Raw genomic sequence first — 20,463 nt, forward strand, 5'->3', positions numbered from 1 at the left:
ATGACCAGGGTGGGACAAAGAACTCTTGTCTGCTGGAGCTAGGTGTGAATGTTTCAACTGACCACCGTGATTAGCATTTGATGGCCAGGCAGTGCCATCAAATGCTAATTTAATCACCTCTCAACAAAAGATTGTCCCAGGCATTGCCAGGCCACCAAATGCTAATCAAGGTGGTCAGTTGAAACATTCACACCGAGCTCCAACAGGCAAGAATTCTTTGTCCCACCCTGGTCATTTCACAGATATATAAACCCATTGTCCTAGTTCCAACAGACCTCACTACCTCTGAGGATGCTTGGCATAGATGCAGGTGAAACATCAGGAGAGATTGCCTCTAGAACATGGCCATATAGCCTGAAAAACTTACAACAACCCAGTCTTTCTCATTATTACAGGAAGCAGAGGTCTGGGGCCCTTTCCACACATCTGAACAAAATCCCACATGATTTGCTTGAATATATGGCAGTGTGGAATTCAGATAACCCAGTTCAAAGTAGATATTGTGGGATTTTCTGCCTTGATATTCTGGGTTATATTGTGGGATTTTCTGTCTATATATTCTGTGTGGAAGGGCCCTGAGAGACCTTGCTGTCTCACGTCAAAGAAGGCGAGATCTTGAAGGTCCAGGAGCACATTCAAGCCAAGGTTGAGCTGGATAAAGCCACCTTGCAACAGTTTCCTGCCACGCAGAACCTGTTGCTACGATTCCTCAAGCAATTCGCTTTATTATGATCAAAGCATAATCATAAAAAAGACAAAAGCAATAGAAAATCACAGCAAAACAAAAATTAGCTCCAAGGTACAAGAATGCCGGGGATATACATATAAAGTGGCTGTTCAGCTTCTAATTCAACACCAAGTAATATTTTACTAAGATCAAGGCAAACTGTAATGGGATTTGGACAACTTGCTCCCAGTGCAACATATAAAACTGCAGCTTTCAACATGGAGAAAAATTCAAGGGAAGAAGGGTGGTATAAAAAAGTTTGCAGATTTGCCCAAAATGTCTCCCAATATAAACGTATAAATAAGGAATGAAAATCCTTGTAATATAGCAAAACACAATCTATCGTTTCAATCTCACTCTTGGACTCTCACCGGATCTTTTCAGCATCAAAGAGCCTCTGAGGGGGACGTTTGAACTTCTTCCGTTTGGCGAACCAGTCTTTCTGCAATGGAAAAGAGGAGATGAGGCAAAGTGGGCAAAAGAGCCAGGAGCCCTGCTGCATCTTCATCATAGCGGAGGATCCTTATTTGGAGGTGTGATGTCTTGGCCTAAGATCTTGTCCCTCCTCTGGTCATTTCCTTATTTTGGCCTCTCTTTGGCTGGACTGTGCCGAGTTGTAGGGGTGGAGTTTAAAATCCCCCCTGAGGCCTGGCTCTGATGGTTTAGCCCTGCTGCCTCAAGAGCTTGTTGGAAAGGTTTTCCCTCCACTCTTTCTGGGGCAGAGCTTTGAGAGAAAGGGCCAGAAATAGTCTGGGGTTTGGCTTGGCAATCTAAAACAGGCATCCTAAAGCCCGTACACACCTCATAGCCTTGTACATACCTTATAGATTTTTATAGCAGTACATACTATAGCTTAGTGTTTACCACCTAGTCAGCATAGAGAGTATTTATTTATTTAGAAGGCAGGATCATCAAGTTTGCAGATGACACCAAATTGGGAGGGATAGCTAATACTCCAGAGGACAGGAGCAGGATTCAAAACGATCTTGACAGATTGGAGAGATGATTGGCCAAAACTAACAAAATATTGCAAAAATATTGCATTCAAGTCACCCCTGACAGATGGCCATCCAGCCTCTGTTTAAAAGCTCCCAAAGAGGGAGCCTCCACCACACTCCGGGGCAGAGAGTTCCACTGCTGAACGGCTCTCACAGTCAGGAAGTTCTTCCTCATGTTCAGATGGAATCTCCTCTCTTGTAGTTTGAAGCCATTGTTCCACGTCCTAGTCTCCAGGGAAGCGGAAAACAAGCTTGCTCCCTCCTCCCTGTGGCTTCCTCTCACATATTTATACATGGCTATCATATCTCCTCTCAGCCTTCTCTTCTTCAGGCTAAACATGCCCAACTCCTTAAGCCGCTCCTCATGGGGCTTGTTCTCCAGACCCTTGATCATTTTAGTTGCCCTCCTCTGGACACATTCCAACTTGTCAATATCTCTCTTGAATTGTGGTGCCCAGAAGTGGACACAATATTCCAGGTGTGGTCTAACCAAAGCAGAATAGAGCGTGGGGAGCATGACTTCCCTAGACCTAGACACTATGCTCCTCTTGATGCAGGCAAAAATCCCATTGGCTTTTTTTGCCACCACATCACATTCCTGGCTCATGTTTAACTTGTTGTCCATGAGGACTCCAAGATCTTTTTCACACGTCCTGCTATCGAGCCAGGTATCATCCCCCATTCTGTATCTTTGCATTTTGTTTTTTCTGCCAAAGTGGAGTATCTTGCATTTGTCACTGTTGAACTTCATTTTGATTCTATGGCTTCCAGAAATATCGCACCTTGCCAGGGACAGATTATTTAAGAAAGGTTTTAGGGAATCCACCAATTTCTAAAATACTACAAAACAGAGTCAGCTGAACACTGCACTGTGCAAACAGCTGCCATAAAACCTAAACAAACCGAAGAGTCAGTTGAAGCAGCTTTTCCTTTCTGAAACTGTCCAGTTTGAGGCAACCAACCAGAAAAGCCACAGAGGTAAAATAAAGGCTCAACAAAACCAATACAAAAGAAACACTGTCTTTAAGTCAAGCTTGCCCACTAACCAGGCTCATGCGGGCTTTGATGCGGTCAAAATCGATGCGTGGAATCATCTTCAGCGAGATCTGGTTCTGACTCGGCTCCACATAATCCACCTAAGGGAAAGGAGAGGGAAACAAAGAGTATCAGGGGAGTGTCAGGATTACAGCAAGATGTACCTCAATCAGTTTCGAAGTTTGGAAAGCTTATTTTATGGACTGCAAATGCCAAAATCCACCCCCTGCAGACAGACAACAGAGAAGGTTCACATATTTCTACCTCTATCCAATTCAGCATAGCCTTCCAATTCTGTTGATGATTAGAAAGCTTCCTTGGTAACTCAGCAGTTCAAACCACTTCCTAAATTCCACAGCAAGGCTTGGGTGCTCCGCAATCCCGAAAGCAAATGCTTCAACGCACCTGAGCGATGTCATCCTTGTAGATGCCCCTCTTGAGCCGGACCCAGGATTTGGGCTTCAGGTTGGTCACCTCCTTCACCACTTTCAGGACATCCGTCATCTCCTTGATCGGCACCATCTGCTGGTTCCAGTAGCCCATACGGAGGTTGCCCACCCCTTCGATAGCCTGCTTGACGTGCGTCTGCTTGTAGGCCTCCACGTAGATGTAGCCCTTCACATGTTCTGGAGCCACCACCGACTTGATCTGCAAAGGCTGCAGGCAAGGAGACTTGCTTATTAAATAGATTGGCTGGTCACTATTAATAGCATACTCATTACTCCCAAAGTAAGGCACTACGAAACTCAGAAATGCCAAAATATAATTTATACATTTGGCTCTCTGTATCTGTGGAGGAGCCATTTCCAGGGCTGTGCAAGGATACGAGTAAGTGTGATGTAAATAATAAGAATAAAAATGTGGGAACCAGTTAGGAATTCTTTAGAGAACGTGCTAAGATGTGGAGTAGAAAAATTAAGACTGAGATTGATATTTCAAATGTAACTTTTGTAGTTTGCTGTATAAATTGCATGTACAGGGAGGGGAGGGTGGGAGTGGGAAAAAACAATAAAACAACAACAACCCCCATGTCAGACTACACAGGGAAGCCATTGAAATCCACAAGCATGTGGACAATTTCAACAGAAAGGAAGAGACCATGAAAATGAACAAAATCTGGCTACCAGTATTTAAAAAACTCTAAAATTATAACAGCTAAACAACAGAGAGGAAAAAACCAGGCACAGATTGACACCTCCCAGCAACAGATTTTCCCAGACTCAGGCAGGCCTTCAAATGCTAATGAAGGTGATCAGCTAAACATTCACACCTAACTGCAGCAGGGAAGAGCTCCTTGCCCCACCCCAACCATTCCACAGATATATAAACCCATTTTTCCTACTTCCAACAGACCTTCTCAACCTCTGAGGATGCTTGCCATAGATGCAGGCGAAACGTCAGGAGAAATGCCTCTAGAACATGGCTCTATAGCCCGAAAAAACCCACAAGAACCTAGTGATTCCAGCCATGAAAGCCTTCGACAATACAATAAAACAACAATTTAAAAAGAATAAAAATAATAATTGTTACCCATCTCCTAAAAACTCGAGGCGGAGTATAACAGAGTCAAAACATATGAACATGAAATAATAATAATAATAATAATAATAATAATAATAATAAAACTTTATTTATACCTCGCTACCATCTCCCCAAGGGAGTCGGTGCGGCTTACATGAGGCCGAGCCCATAGTACATCAATAACAAAAGCAATAACAAAAACAATCAACACAATACAATTAATAAAAATCACATAAACAATCTATATAAATAAAAATGTAATGTTTGAACTATAAATCCCAGCAACTACAACTCCCAAATGACAAAATCATTATTTTTTTTAGTGAAGGACATACATTGGGTTGTTAGGTGTCCCTGTGTCCAAATTTGGTGCCAATTCCCCCAGTGGTTTTTGAGTTCTCTTAATCCCACAAACTAACATTACATTTTTATTTATATAGATTATGCCTCTTCTGATGATATCTTGGCCAATAATACCCAAGGACAGGGTCACCACAACTTAGAGTTAACTTGAAGGCAAATAGCAAACTGGGGCCAATCCTTTGTTTCTCTTCTAAGACAGTTGTGTGTGCCAAAGGATTCACAGAATGGGAAGGGTTTGGTGCCAGTAAGCCAAACAAGGACTTGTAGAACCTAGGAGGCTATAGATACAACACAACAATCTGGGACTCTTGCATCTCACCCAACCTCAACCTCACAGATACACCGAGGACTTGATCCTTCTCCCGCACTTACTGTGTCGGTGAACTGGTAGGCGATGAACTTCCTCATCAGGGCAATGGCTGTGGCCCGCTCTTCTCCAATCTGGAGGCAGGAAGAGGAGAAAACACACAAAAGCAACATTGGAATGAAAGGTGACACACAACAGAAAACTATTAGGCTGAAGCAGTCTTGTAAATGTAATGCCTAACAGAAATTCAGGCTCTGTGAAGTTAAAGTGGGCCTTACCTTACATTTCACAGTCCACAGATTGGGATCCCTGTGAGGAGAAAGACGAGACGTTATAGGAATAGTGTGCAATGTCCAAACAGGTGTTGACTGTTCCACTCATTTTCCTTTCATTCTCAGCTAAGATCACCCAGGGAGGTCCTGCTCCCAGTCCCACCGCCATTGCAGTCACAGGGTAAGAGACAGGGTCTTCTCCATGGTGGCCCCTCGGCTGTGGAACTCCCTCCCCAATGAGGTTAGATCTGTCCCCTCCCTCCTGACCTTCCGGAAGAAGCTTAAATCCTGGTTATGGGATCAGGTGTTCACAGAATAGTTAGTTTACTGGGAAAGACAAGATTTATTGGGCCAGACTTGGACTGCTTTGGATGACGATTTTAATTCTGGTGATTTTAATCTGGTGAGCAGATTCTTAATGTATATTTAGAATTACTTTAATTTTGTGGATGTATTTACTACGTGTTTTATTTTATGTTTGGTATCAATGTTTGGAAGCCATTCTGAGTCCCTCTACGGAGGTGGAGAAGGATGCGGTATAAATGTTTTAAATAAAAAGAAATACTCGAGTCAAGGTTTTAAATTGTATGTTGTTATGATTGACTTTTTGCTCTTGTTGTGAACCGCGTTGAGTCGCCTACGGGCTGAGAAACTGCGATATACAAGCAAAGTAAATAAATAAATAAATAAAGGTTATTATTATTTTTATTACATTTATTATTTCACCCTATTATTATTATTATTATTACATGTACATTTCACTCTATTATTATTTTGTTACATTTATTTTTCTCTATTTATTATTATTATTACATTTATTATGTTACTCTATTTATTATTATTACTATCACATTTATTATTTTTCTCTATTATTACTGTTATTATTACATTTCCATTATTTTACTCTATTATTATTATTTGTGTTACATTTATTATTTTACTCTTTTTATTATTATTGGAGAGAATAATGATTTAAGCAGAGTTGGACGGTCTTATCTTAAATTACAGTTTTATGTAAATATTCAAAAACATTTAACCTACTGCTGCCTCAATTGATGTAATTTTATAGGCATCTATTTTATTTTGAAATGTATCAGCAGCTGCTGCATTTCCCAGCCTCGGCTTATACTCGAGTCAATACAGTTTCCCAGTTTTCTGTGGTAAAATTGGGTGCCTTGGCTAATATTTGGGTCGGCTTATACTCGAGTATATACGGTAGATGTAGCCTGCATTCAGTTAACTTAGCGAGAGGGAGAATACTAAATTCAGTACATCACTCCCAGGGTATCCCTGCTTAAAAGGGTACTTTTCTTTGTGTTCTTCATTATTAATAACTCTTGCCTCTTGTTGCCTGGCCACACCATTTTGGCTGTCCCCTGACATGCCTCAGCCACACCTTTGAAAGGTGAAAATACTTAGCTGCATGTAACACCCCTATATCAGGGGTCCTCAAACTTTTTAAACAGAGGGCCAGGTTACAGTTCCTTAAACTGTTTGAGGACTGGATTACAATTTGGAAAAAAACAAACATGAATGAATTCCAATGCACACTGCACATATCTTATTTGTAGTGCAAAAAAAACTTTAAAACAATACAATAACTAAAATGAAGAACAGTTTTAACAAATATAAACTTATTAGTATTTCAGTGGGAAATGTGGGCCTGCTTTTGGCTGATGAAATTAGATTGTTGTTGTTGTGTGCTTTCAAGTCGTTTCAGACTTAGGTTGACCCTGAGCAAGGGCCAGGTAAATGACCTTGAAGGGCCGTATCTGGCCCCAGGCCTTAGTTTGAGGACCCCTGCCCTATATCTCCACAAACATTTATCTTCTGGCAGAAACAAACCCCTGAAAATGCAAGGCTCTTACTTCACTCCAGGCAGCAACTGCTGTTGTGTGATGTCATCAGAGAGTTCGTCGGAGCCACCGTAAACACTGCAGAAACACAAAGAAAATGGTCTAAGCCAGTGGTTCTCAACCTTCCTAATGCCGCAACCCCTTAATACAGCGCCTCACATTGTGGTGACCCCCAACCATAAAATAATTATTATTGCTACTTCCTAATTGTAATTGTGTTACTGTTATGAATCGTAATGTAAATATCTGAAATGCAGGATGTATTTTCATTCACTGGACCAAATTTGGCACAAATACCCAACAACAGCACTCCATGCCGTCATGTCACCCACATGACCTTGGAGGTGTCTAAGGACAACACCGGCTCTTTGGCCTAGAAACTGAGAACCAACTCCCAGAGTTGGAACATGACTGGACTTAATGTCAGGGGGAAGCTTTTACCTTACCTTACCCAATATGCCCAAATTTGAACACTGGTGGGGTTGGAGGGAGAATTGATTATGTAATTTGGGAGTTGTAGTTGCTGGGATTTATAGTTCACCTACAATCAAAGAGCATTTTGAACTCCACCAAGGATGGAATTGGACCAAACTTGGCACACAGAACTCGGAAAGGAACGGGGGGCGGGCAGAAAGACTACGCTCATGGTAAGACCGTGAGCGCAGCCCTCCGCCTCCCCCCCCCCCCCCCGTGCCCTTCTGAACTCGGAAAGGCGCGGGGTGTGGCAAGGGTCGGCAGCCATTTTGGCAGGGTCAGGGTTAAGCAAGGCAGCTTCGCGACCCCCTGAAAATGGCCCAACGACCCCCCTGGGGGTCGCAAACCCCAGGTTGAGAACCGCTGGTCTAAGCAGTCTGTGATGGAGAACAAGGCATGGAAAGCTGACTGTCAGGACATTTAAGAAATAAATGACAAAAAAGACTCTGCAAACTCACGTTTCGCCCACTGAGGATTTGGCGTACTTCTTCATGTAATACTCGCCCAGTTCCTCTTCACGCTGGTCCCTGTGGAAATTGGAAGGTAACGAGATGAAGGAAACAGCAGCAGTAAGATCGTAAATGGTATTTGCTAGGTCAGAATATTTAGATATAATATTGGCCATTCTCCCACAGCATTCTAAGAATTGAAGAGTTTTCAATATTTGATATGCTGTGTAAATATTAATTGCAAGCATCACGAGGAGCTACAAAATGGCTTAGGAAACTTGGTTCCCCAGTATGGTCTTTTGGGGGAACACCTGATGCTCAGCATCCAAGAACCTGCAAACTGACCCATCTTTAATTTCCATTGCAAAAAATGTCATTCACACAAAAAATAGGCTCTTGACAGGACTGATTATTTTTCATATACATGCATGTATGAATGAACTAATACAATATTTCCTAACATGCATACAATATTCATATAGAATTCCATTCTTCCTTCCTATTATATTTTTTTCTATTCTTCCTTCTGGCCTGATAAATTCCCTACACAGATTTCAACTAGTTCAATTATGCAGCCATTGATAATAAAAAAAAAACCTTTTCCTTTTCTCTTTTTTTTTTACAAAGTTTAGAAATAGCTCTCAGTCCTTGATACAAGTTTTTTTTTGCTTTTTCTTTGTCAATTTCTGCAATTTCTGTCAATTTCTGCAATTTTGAAGACTATAACCATCCATTTATCTATCTTCCAAAACTGTGCATACAATTTTTTTAAATCAATTTTGAAGACTATAACCATCCATTTATCTATCTTCCAAAACTGTGCATACAATTTTTTTTTTGTCATGTCAGGACAAAAACTGAGAAACTGCAAGTCGCTTCCGGTGTGAGAGAATTGGTCGTCTGCAGGGGACGCCCAGATGTTTTGATGTTTTATCATCCTTGTGGGAGGCTTCTCTCATGTCCCTGCATGAGGAGCTGGAGCTGATAGAGGGAGCTCATTCGCGCTCTCCCTAGATTCGAACCTGTGACCTGTCAGTCTTCAGTCCTGCCGGCACAAGGGTTTAACCCATTGCGCCACCGGGGGCTCCATATACAATATTATGATGTAATACAATACTTTTTCATTTAATTATTTTGTTTATTTGACATTCCCAATAAAAATAAATCTGACTCCAAAAAAAAAAGAGAGCTTGGATTCAGTGACATTGCACTACCAGAACGCAATGTCGAATAGTTTAAACTCCTTACCTCCACAGGTTCTGTAGTCTCCGTGCTCCGGAGCGATCCTCGTCCAGAACCACATTGTCAATATTGGAGGCTAGGAGAAGAGACAGAGGTTGGCAACACGGGGGAGACAGGGGCAGAGCTGGCGGGTAAGGTGGGTCAATGAGCGGAGCAAGAAGGTTCAGAACTACAAACAGCTTCTGGACCTAAAGCATTTGCAACCTGGGACACCCACTCACTCTCTGATTGATTCTATTTCATTTGGCAGTAAAGACCAGAGAAAAGTAGGAAACGAGAGAGAGAGGAGGAAAAGAGAGACTTGTTTCCCTTGCTGTGCTTCAGCAAGTGCTCGAACACCGCCTGAGTTCTGCGAGTGCAGCATTTTTCTGAATGAAGCAGAGAGTGTTTGAGAACCGGGACATTCAAAGGGATACCAAAGTGCTTGTTTATAAAACTATTGACCTCCCAACCCTGCTATATGCCTGCGATAAGTGGACTGTCTACTGACATCACATGCAACTCCTGGAACGATTCCATCAGCACTGCCTCTGGAAAATTTTGCAAATCTCTTGGAAAGAAAAGTGGACAACTGTCGCATATTGGAAGACGGAAAGACCATCAGCACTGAAGCAATGGTCCTCCACCATCAACTTCGCTGGACCAGCCATGTTGTCTGGATGCCCGACCACCGTCTCTCAAAGCAGTTGCTCTACTTCAAACTCAAGGACAGAAAACGGAATGTTTTTGGGCAGGAAAAGAGATTGAAAGATGGGCTCAAAGCCAACCTTAAAAGCTCTGGCATTGATACTGAGAACTGGGTTGACTTCCAACAAGGTCATGCCTTTCTTTGATTAGTGGTTTTCAAAAGGTGGTTTCCAGATGTTCATGGAGATTCACATTTGCCAAAAGGATATGACATAGTTTTTTCTCCTTTTCAAAAAGGTTATGAGTGCCATTTTCCAAAAAACTTGGTAAAAACCAAAGAAAACCAACCACGATGTAAGAAAATTATAGTTGTCCTTGTGTCCCCCTTGTAGGAAAAATTGATTCCACAACCTCCGCTATAAGGCGCCCTCCTCCGCAAAAAAAAGGCTTCTTTTTTATCTCGCTCGAGTTTTAATTAATTTAAAGGTTTTTTTCTTTTAAATTTTATATGTAACCCGCCCACTGTCCCTGTGATTGTGTTTATTGTAATTTCATACTGTTATATTTTCACATGTTTTATGTATTTATGAAGTTATTGTTTGCTGTCTGCGTTTTTGGGTTGCGTTTTCGGTTTTATGCTGATGTAATTTGTGTTTGGGCTTGGCCTCATGTAAGCCGCACCGAGTCCCCATTGGGGAGATGGTGGCGGGGTACAAAATATTATTATTATTATTATTATTATTATTATTATTATTATTATTATTCTCTGTCCATGGATTCAATGCACCTTTGAAAGCAACCATAAGGTGGATGTGGTCCTTGATGGAAATGAGTCTGACACCCCCGACTCATCAGAAGGGCACTGGCTTGACAGATCACTAACTCAACGAAATCTAAGAGTGCTGCTAATAGCAACAACCTTCACAGATCATTTTCCAAATACCTGAGGCAACCAAGCAGAGTTGTTGAGTACCGCACCACCTTTCATTCCCTGCCAGACCCCTATCCAAAGAGACAACCCACCCCCTCAGGTGAAAGAAAGCAGAGAAAAAGTGAAGCCGGTGAAGAGGAAAGGAGCTGGAATGGAGAGGAGAAAAACCAAAACCTGTCTTACCTTCGATCTCTTCTGCTCATGAAGAAGTGGTGGTGGGAGGGCGGACAGTATGAGCCAAATAATACCATCAAAACCAACCACAGGGTGGGGGTGAATGGGGAACAGAAAAGCGGAAGGAACAAAATTAAGATGTGGCACAAACCAAGCAAAAGCGAATGAAATGCACAAAAACTCAAAAAGGAGAAGCCACCAGGCCAGGAGGGAGGGAGGACTGTCCTAGCAACAGGTGGGCCAGCTGGTCATAAGCTGTTCCCTCCCTTTCTTTTCCTCTCTCACTGCTCCAATAGCGTCCTTATCCATCCATGATTTCAGAAAATTGTCCCAATCCACACTTCTTATTAGAAAAAAATGTGATTGAAAAGTTTAACCTGAAATTTCTCTAATTTCTTTCATTTTTTAAAAAACTACATTTATACAGTTATTGAAGGTTTCCATAGGTTGCTGTGAATTTTCCAGACTTTCTGGCCATGTGACTGTGGAGCAGAACATACAACCCTGCATCTGTATGCTTGTCCATTGTGCCCTGCCTCATGTACAGAGGAGGAATTGTTGGTGGCTACAGACAATGCCATTGCTGTCGCCCGTTTTTGGTCAAAAGTTATTTAGCCGCCTGCACACCTTCTATTTTTATCAGTTGTATGCTAATTTATGCAATGCTTTTGATACGAAATAAATAAATTCCACAGATATATAAACCTCACTTGCCTAGTTTCCAACAGACCGCTCAACCTCTAAGGATACCTGCCATAGATGTGGGCAAAAAGTCAGGAGAGAATGCTTCTTGAACATGGCCATGCAGCCCAGAAAACTCAGAGCAACCCTAAGTTTATAGACTTCAAGAGACAACTGAATTCCTGATTTTCAACCTGGAATGTAAGAACTATCCGGACAATAGAAAGTTCTTCAAAGGAGATGCTATCTCTAACTTTGATGGAGAAAACAAGTGTTGAGGACTCAAAACCAACCAGAAAATGTCTGCCTCATCAATAGGAGGATCTTTGCTGAAGAATTCTGTGGGACTTTAATGCTTGCCTGGTCCTGCGTCCCGTTACATCCAGAGTGTTGGACAAGAAGAGCTTGCCTTACCTTTCTCCAGAATGTCCTCAGCGCCATCTTCCCACTGATCTTCATCTTCATACTCATCATCCACATCTGGAGAAAAGAGAAAGGGAATCCCCTACATGGTAAGCAACGTCCAGTCCCAACGAGACAGAGAAAAATGGATGGCTGGGTGAAAGTGGGGCTTTTTACCAGCTTCATCCAAAATAAAGCCTCCATGTCTCGGCTTCTTTGCAGGCCGGTCATCATCTTCTTCCTCCTCTTCATCATATTCTTCTTCCTCCTCCTCCTCCTCCTCTTCCTCTACTTCTTCCTTTTCGCTGCCGACGGCACTGGCGCGCTCTTCTTCTGCCTGCATGTTTATTAAAAGACACTGTCTGCCTTTCGAAAAACCTCACTCTCTGCATCTCCGGTTTGTTTTCACAAAATGAACATGGAATTTTTAAAAATTCTTTGGGGAGGTGGGCTTCATTGTCACACAGCTCAGTCAATTTTCATTTGCAGAAGATTACCATATATACACAAGCATAAGCCAAGTTTTAAGCTCTTTTTTTAGGCTGAAAATGCCCCTCTTGGCTTATACTCGAGTCAAAGTTATTTATTATTTTTCTGTTATTATTATTATTGCTTTTATTACATTTATTATTTTACTCTATTATTATGTTTACATTAATTTTAATAGTCAATGCAATGTTCTCTATGTTTTAATATGCATTTAATTTTCATTTTTTAACTTAAGTATATTTTAATAATGTTTGTTGTTCAAAGGCATAGAATACTTGCTATATGTAAAGATGCCTTGAGTCCCCTTCAGGGTAGAGAAAGGCAGGTTACAAATAGAATAAATAAATGTATTATTTTACTCTATTATTGTTGTTATTACATTTACATTTTACTCTATTATTATTATAACTAGTATTATACATGTATTAATTTAGTTTATTATTATTGTCATAATAATAAATGGCAGGGACGAGAGACAGGGCCTTCTCAGTGGTGGCCCCTAGGTTGTAGAAGTCCTTCTCTAGAGACATCAGATCAGCTCCCTCCCTACTAGCCTTCAGGATGACAGTCTGGATCTGGGAGCAGGCTTGCAAAAATTAGGGCAATACAGTATTCCGAATATAGAATTATGTGCAATCTGACCTTGGAATAGCCTTAGACCTTGATGGCGTGTTTTTAATTTGACTGCATTTTAATCATGTCTAATATGTTGAAATTTTAAACTATTTTTAGGTGAATGTGTTGTTTTGAGGCACTATGTATATGCCATTGTAAGCTGCCTTGAGTCCCTCTGCTGGGATAGAGAAAGGCGGGGAAGAAATATGGCAAATAAATAAATAAATATTGCATTTATTATTTTACTCTATTATTACTGTTATTATTACATTTCCATTATTTTACTCTATTATTATTATTACATTTATTATTTTACTCTCTTTATTATTATTTGAAAAATACGTAAACACATTTACATTGAAGAAGGTTAGAATAATGGTTTAATCAGAGTTGGGCAGTCTTCTCTTAAATTACAGTTTTATGAAAATTTTCAAAAACATTGAACCTACTAATGCCTCAATTATTCTAATTTTATTGCTATCTGTTTTTATTTTGAAATTTACCAGTAGCAGCTGAATTTCCAACCCTTGGCTTATACTCGAGTCAATACGTTTTCACAGCTTTTTGTGATAAAATTAGGCGCCTCAGCTTATATTTGGCTTGGCTTATACTTGAGTATATACAGCAACTTAATTTTCTTTATTTGATAGTCTTTTTTAAAAAATAAAGGAGAATGTTTATGAATAACTTACAAATAATCCACTGTTTTTAATGATTTTATCAATTAATTGTTAGATAGTGTTTGGTTTAAATCACTATTGTTGTGAGCCTTTGGCCGCATCTACAATACAGCATTAATGCAATTTGACACCACTGTAACTGCTTGGGCTCAATGATACGGCATCTTGGGAGTTGTAGATTGGCAAGTTATTTTGCTTTCTATACATCCACACTTTATGTTTAGGTTTTATATTTACTGTATATACTCGAGTATAAGCCTAGTTTTTCAGCCCTTTTTTAGGCTGAAAAAGTCCCCCTCGGCTTATACTCGAGTCAAGGTTATTTATTATTTTATTCTGTTATTATTATTATCATTACTATTATTATATTTATTATTTTACTCTATTCATTATTACTATATTTATCATTTTACTTTATTATTATTACATTTATTATTTTATTACTTTTATTACTTTATTGTTGTTGTTATTATTACATTATTACATTTGTTTTACTCTATTATTGTTATTATTGTACTTATTATTTTATTGTTATTATTACATTTATTATTTTACTCTATTATTGTTATTGTTGCATTTATTATTTTACTGTATTGTTATTATTACGTTTATTATTTTACTCTATTATTGTTATTAGAGGACATGTAAGCACATTTACATTGAAGAAGGTGAGAATAAAGGTTTAATCAGAGTTGGACAGTCTTATCTTATATTACAATTCTATGTAAATATTCAAAAACATTTAATCTGCTGATGCCTCAATTAATGTAATTGTATTGGTATCTATGTTTATTTTGAAAGTGACCAGTAGCTGCTGCATTTCCCACCCTCGGCTCATACTCGAGTCAATATGTTTTCCCAGTATTTTCTTGGTAAAATTAGGTGTCTCGGCTTATATTCGGGTCGGCTTATATTCGAGTATATACAGTAATTGCTTTTAGCACTATTCACCACTTTGAGTCTCTGTTAAGAGAAAAAAGAGCATACAAATAATATAAAAATTAATAACAATAAGCCTCACCTCATTCTCCTCTACCTCTTCGGGTTCACTGCTATGTTCGCTCTCATCTTCAGAGAAGTTGCTGTCCTCACTGTCAGACATTTTGGCAATATTCCTCTATCTGTTTGAGAGGGAAATAAAGTCTTTTTAAAATAAAAAAGACAAATATTATTTAAACAGCTCAGTATAAATTTGGAATAATGGTACAGGACTTCACCCTCTCTGTACTTATGTTGACCTCAATGAACCAGGTGTCATGTGAGCTTGCAAACTAAGCAGCATCAGCCTTGGTTAGTACTTGGATGGGAAAGCATTAACAGATACCAGGTGCTGTTGGTTCTATTTCAGAGGAAGGAACTGGCACAACCACATCTGAGTCTAAGAAAATTAGACATATTAGACATATTAAATTTACAAGATGGCTAGAAACCTATAAGACAACTTGAAAGCATGCCCACACACATTAAAAGTGCTATCATGTTACTTCTTAGACTTGAATAATTATTGAGCATCAGGGCGGGCACAAATACAAACTGCTTCCCAGTGAACAGAAAAAATAGGTGGGAAAACATTATGGAACCCTGGGATTCAATGTCCTCCAAATCATTAAATAGATTAAGTAGAAGCAAAAACAACCAGAAGTCAAACAAATATATTAAGCATAAAAAACAAGAATAATGAAACATTACAACAAATAAGCATCACACAGGGAAGTGAATGAATAAAAGGGTCAAAGGTCTGGAGACCATGAATCCCTTTGAGGCTCATCTCAAAGAACAGGGTCTGTTTAGCCTGCAGAAGAGAAGGTTGAGAGGAAACAAATTTATATTTTCTATATAAATAAAAATGTAATGTTTGTTTGTAAGATTAACAGAACTCAAAAACCACTGGATGAATTGCTGTCAAATTTGGCCACAAGACACCTACTAACCCAAGGAATGATTATCACTCAAAAAATTGAGTTTGTCATTTGGGACTTGTAGTTGAGGGGATTTATAGTTCACCTACAGTCAAAGAGCATTCTGAACTCCACCAATGATGGAATTGAACCAAACATGGCACACAGGACTCCCATGGCCAACAGAAAATACTAGAAGGGTTTGGTGGACATTGACCTTGAGTTTAGGAGTTGTAGTACATCTATATCCAGAGAGAACTGTGGACTCAAACAATGATGGATCTGGACCAAACTTGGCATGAATATTCCATATGTCCAACTAGGAACACATATGGTTTTGCGGAGAAAGATGAATTTTGAGAGAAAATACTACAGAAAGACAAAAAGAACATAACATGTATATATAGCAAGCTGTTAGATTGGAAAACAGAGATGGAAACAATCAAGGACTGCATGATAAAATGGGCAAGGAACATCAGTAGACCCATCAATCTTAGAGAATGGGAACAAGTCTGGACCAAGAAGATCAAATATACTTATTCTACTGACCTAAGAGAAAATTGGTACAAGTTATTCCACAGATGGTACATGACACCCCAGAAACTAGGACTCATGTACAAGAACAAAAATAACAATTGCTGGAAGCGCGCAGAGCAAGTAGGAACATTTTTCCACCAATGGTGGACCTGCTCTGTAACCCAATCCTTTTGGAAGAAGATAAATGAAGCCTGTGAGATGATACTTAATATAAAGATACAGAACAAAGCAGAATGCTATCTTCTGGGAATATTCGAGGAAGAATGGGAATTGGATACAAACAGTGACATCTTACTAACCTACCTAACGACGGCAGCAAGAATAGTATTTGCCAGACATTGGAAATCAAGCAAAGTCCCGACAAGAGAGGAATGGTTAGAAAAAGTATGCAAAATTAGAGAGATGGACGTTTTGACCTATGCATTAAAAGATTCATATGGACGCCCGCTAAAAAGAACCGACTGGAAGCCTTTTGACAAATTTATAGAAAAGAAGTAATCTTTGAAGAGAGGTGAGAAGAAGTGAAAAGATAGGAAAAACAGGACCAAAAGGGAGAAACTACAGGAGGAACTTTTCTCTTTTCAAGAAATCTCAAGAAACTCAAGCAAAAGACGCGGAGAAAGAAGACTAGGAAATCAAAATCCCTTCCCCATTCGAACTCCCCCCCTTAACTTTCCCAAATACCCCAACCCCACCCCCCTAACACCTAACCCCCTAACCTGTTCTTCCCCCTCCTTCCCTCCCCCATTTTTCCCCAAACACTGTCTATACTGGTTTTAAAGCTTACATCTTTATATATCCTCTTTTCTCATCTTTACCTTTTGTATACATTGAAATATACCTAATCTTTTTTTTTTAAAAAAAAGACTGTCAAAGTTGGGGCATGCCTGATGTCCTTAGTGAGTGAGTTCCAGAGTCGAGGGGCCACCACCGAAAAGGCCCTCTCTCTTGTCCCCACCAATCGCGCTTGCGATGCAGGTGGGAGTGTGAGCAAGGCTCAAATGCTAATCAAGGTAGTCAGTTGAAACATTCCCACCTAGCTCCAGCAGACAAGAGTCCTTTGTCCCACCCCGGTCATTCCACAGATATATAAACCCTTTTTTCCTAGTACCAACAGACCTCACTACCTCTGAGGATGCTTGCCATAGATGCAGGCAAAAAACGTCAGGAGAGAATGCCTCTAGAACATGGCCATGTAGCCCGAAAAAACCTACAACCCAACCATCAAGGACATCTAATCACCTCTCAACCAAAGATTGCCCCAGGCACAGCCAGGTCATCAAATGCTAATCAAGGTGGTCAGTTGAAACATTCACACCAAGCTCCAACAGACAAGAGTTCTTTGTCCCACCCTGGTTATTCCATAGATATATAAACCCAACAGACTTCGCTACCTCTGAGGATGCTTGCCATAGATGCAGGCAAAAAACGTCAGGAGAAAAACTGCCTCCAGAACATGGCCATATAGCCCGAAAAAACCTACAACAACCCAACCATCAAGGACTTCTAATCACCTCTCAACCAAAGATTGCCCCAGGCACAGCCAGCCCATCAAATGCCAATCAAGGTAGTCAGTTGAAACATTCACACCTAGCTCCAACAGACAAGAGTCCTTTGTCCCACAGCCTCAAGGAAAACCCTCATGACTTTCACCCCCGCCTCCAAATGAACCCAAGGCCCCAAATCAACTGATAATACACAGCCCCGCCATCGCCTCCAAAAAGGGAAGGCCTGGCTAGGCCGCAACGGAGCCCAGCTAGGCCCCAAAGCCTTCCCGGGGTTCCAGCGAGGTTTGAAGGCCTACAAGGCCTGAAGGGGAAACCAACCGACCTCCTTCTCCTCCTCCTCCTTCTTCCGCCTGCAAGCAACGCCTCTGTTCCTGCTCCCGGCCTTTCAACTCGGCGAAAACACCACACAGACACAAATCCCACCTTCCTCGCCTCAGGAAGGGTCAAATCCCGCCCGCTCTCGCGAGAAGTGCGAGCCGGAAGGGGCTAGGATTGGACAGTTCTCCCAGTCGCGTGACGCTGCGCTACGGAAGCCGAGAAGGAAGCGGGATTTGGCACTCTTGACGTCAGACGAGGCGGCCCTGCTCGGATTGGTCGGCTTGGGGTGATGAAAGGCCCAAGTTCTGCTTCTTGGGAGTGACTCTTCGAGGACTACAACTCCCAGAATCCTCAACTGGTGGAGGTGGTGTGCTGAGTGGGGATTTTGGGAGTTGTAGTCCAAAAGAGGAACTTTTTGATCAGTGTCTAAATATGATTGCTCTGCTAATTGGGAACCATGGGCATTGCAGTCCAGAAAAGGAACTTTGATCAGTGTCTGGATGTGGCTGCCTTGTTAATTGGGGATTTTGGGAGTTGTAGTTCAAAAAAGGAACTTTGTGATCAAGCTCTGAATATGGCTGCCTTATTACTTTGGGATTTTGGGAGTTGTAGTCCAAAAAAGGAACTTTTTGATCGAGCTCTGAATATGGCTGCCTTATTACTTGGGGATTTTGGGAGCTGTAGTCCAAAAAAGGAACTTTTTGATCGAGCTCTGAATATGGCTGTCTTATTACTTGGGGATTTTGGGAGTTGTAGTGCAAAAGAAGGAATTTTTTGATCAGTATCTAAATGTGGTTGCTCTGCTAATTGAGGACCGTGAACATTGCACAGTCCAAAAAATGAACTTTTGATCAGTGCCTGGATGTGGCTGTCTTTGCAGTTGGGGATTTTGGGAGTTGTAGTCCAGAAAAGGAACTTTTCATCAGGCTCTGAACGTGACTACACTGCTAATTGCAGTCCAAAAAAGGAACTTTTTGATCGAGCTCTGAATATGGCTGTCTTATTACTTGGGGATTTTGGGAGTTGTAGTCCAAAAGAAGGAACTTTTTGATCAATATCTAAATGTGGTTGCTCTGCTAATTGGGGACCATGGGCGTTGCAGTCCAAAAAAGGAACTTTGATCAGTGCCTGGATGTGGCTGTCTTCCTCATTGGGGATTTTGGGAGTTGTAGTCCAAAAAAGGAACTTTTCATAAGGCTCTGAATGTGACTACACTGCTCATTGCAGTCCCAAAAAAAGAACTTTTTTGCTCAAGCTCTGAATGTGGCTGTCTTATTACTTGGGGATTTTGGGAGTTGTAGTCCAAAAAAGGAACTTTTTGATCAAGCTCTGAATATGCCTGTCTTATTACTTGGGGATATTGGGAGTTGTAGTCCAAAAAAGGAACTTTTTGATCAAGCTCTGAATATGGCTGTCTTATTACTTGGGGATTTTGGGAGTTGTAGTCCAAAAAAGGAACTTTTCATCAGTGCCTGGATGAGGCTGTCTCGTTAATTGGGAATTTTGGGAGTTGTAGTCCAAAAAAGGAACTTTTCATCAGGCTCTGAATGTGACTACACTGCTCATTGCAGTCCAAAAAAAAAAAACAACTTTTTTGATTGAGCTCTGAATGTGGCTATCTTGTTATTTGGGAATTTTGGGAGTTGTAGTCCAAAAAAAGGAACTTTTTGATCAGTGTCTTTTGTGGTTGCTCTGCTAATTGGGAACCATGGGCATTGCAGTCCAAAAAAGAAACTTTGATCAGTGAATGAATATGGCTGTCTTATTACTTGGGGATTTTGGGAGTTGTAGTCCAAAAGGGATTTATTTTTTCGAAATCAGGCTCTGAACGTGGTTGTCCTGTTAATTAGGGACCATAGGAATTGTCCAAAAAAGGAACTTTTGATCACTGCCTGAATGTGGCTGTGTTATTTGGGAATTTTGGGAGTTGTGGTCCAAAAACGAAAGTGTGAGGATAAGGAAAGGAAGAAAGAAGGGGTCAATTAAGAGGGAAATGAGAGAGAAAAAGAGAAGGAGAATGAAGAGAAAGGAAAGGGGAAAGTTTGAGGGGAAGGAAGGGAAGAATGGAAGAAAGGGATAAAGGAAGGGAAGGAGGTGAGGGAAGAGGAAGGAAAGAGGGAAGTATGAGGGAAGGAAAGAAAAGGGAAGGGTGAGGGAAATGAGATAAAGAAGGGAAAAGGAAGAGAAAAGAAAGGGAGGAAGTATGAGGAAAAGGGGGAAAGAGAAAGGGAAGAAAGAAGAGAGAGAAAGGAGATAAAAGAAGGAAAGAGGAAGAGAAAAGAAAGGGGGAAAGTACAAGGGGAAGGAAGAATGGAAGAAAGACAGGATGAAGGAAGGGAAGGAGATAAGGGAAGAGGAA

General features: G+C 40.7%; 1 protein-coding gene across 2 annotated transcripts in view; it reads right to left on the reverse strand.

The window, feature by feature from the left end:
* LOC137095151 (transcription elongation factor SPT5) overlaps positions 1 to 18,267 on the reverse strand; it is a 39,227-nt gene extending 20,960 nt beyond the window's left edge. The window contains exons 1-13 of one of the 2 annotated variants that reach the window (XM_067461462.1): positions 18,109 to 18,267; positions 14,865 to 14,964; positions 12,237 to 12,396; positions 12,072 to 12,137; positions 10,986 to 10,997; positions 9,251 to 9,320; positions 8,012 to 8,080; positions 7,092 to 7,157; positions 5,230 to 5,260; positions 5,017 to 5,085; positions 3,166 to 3,417; positions 2,772 to 2,861; positions 1,099 to 1,169 (exon numbers count right to left, since the gene is read on the reverse strand). In XM_067461462.1, coding sequence (XP_067317563.1) covers positions 1,099 to 1,169; positions 2,772 to 2,861; positions 3,166 to 3,417; positions 5,017 to 5,085; positions 5,230 to 5,260; positions 7,092 to 7,157; positions 8,012 to 8,080; positions 9,251 to 9,320; positions 10,986 to 10,997; positions 12,072 to 12,137; positions 12,237 to 12,396; positions 14,865 to 14,945 — 1,037 coding nt within the window. In that variant the 5' untranslated portion in view covers positions 14,946 to 14,964; positions 18,109 to 18,267. The remainder of the gene's footprint in view (positions 1 to 1,098; positions 1,170 to 2,771; positions 2,862 to 3,165; positions 3,418 to 5,016; positions 5,086 to 5,229; positions 5,261 to 7,091; positions 7,158 to 8,011; positions 8,081 to 9,250; positions 9,321 to 10,985; positions 10,998 to 12,071; positions 12,138 to 12,236; positions 12,397 to 14,864; positions 14,965 to 18,108) is intronic. The other variant, XM_067461464.1, reaches the window with a different exon arrangement.
* Between the last annotated feature and the right edge of the window lie 2,196 nt (positions 18,268 to 20,463).

Source organism: Anolis sagrei, chromosome Y, assembly GCF_037176765.1.
Source record: "Anolis sagrei isolate rAnoSag1 chromosome Y, rAnoSag1.mat, whole genome shotgun sequence".
Classification (NCBI taxonomy): domain Eukaryota; kingdom Metazoa; phylum Chordata; class Lepidosauria; order Squamata; family Dactyloidae; genus Anolis; species Anolis sagrei.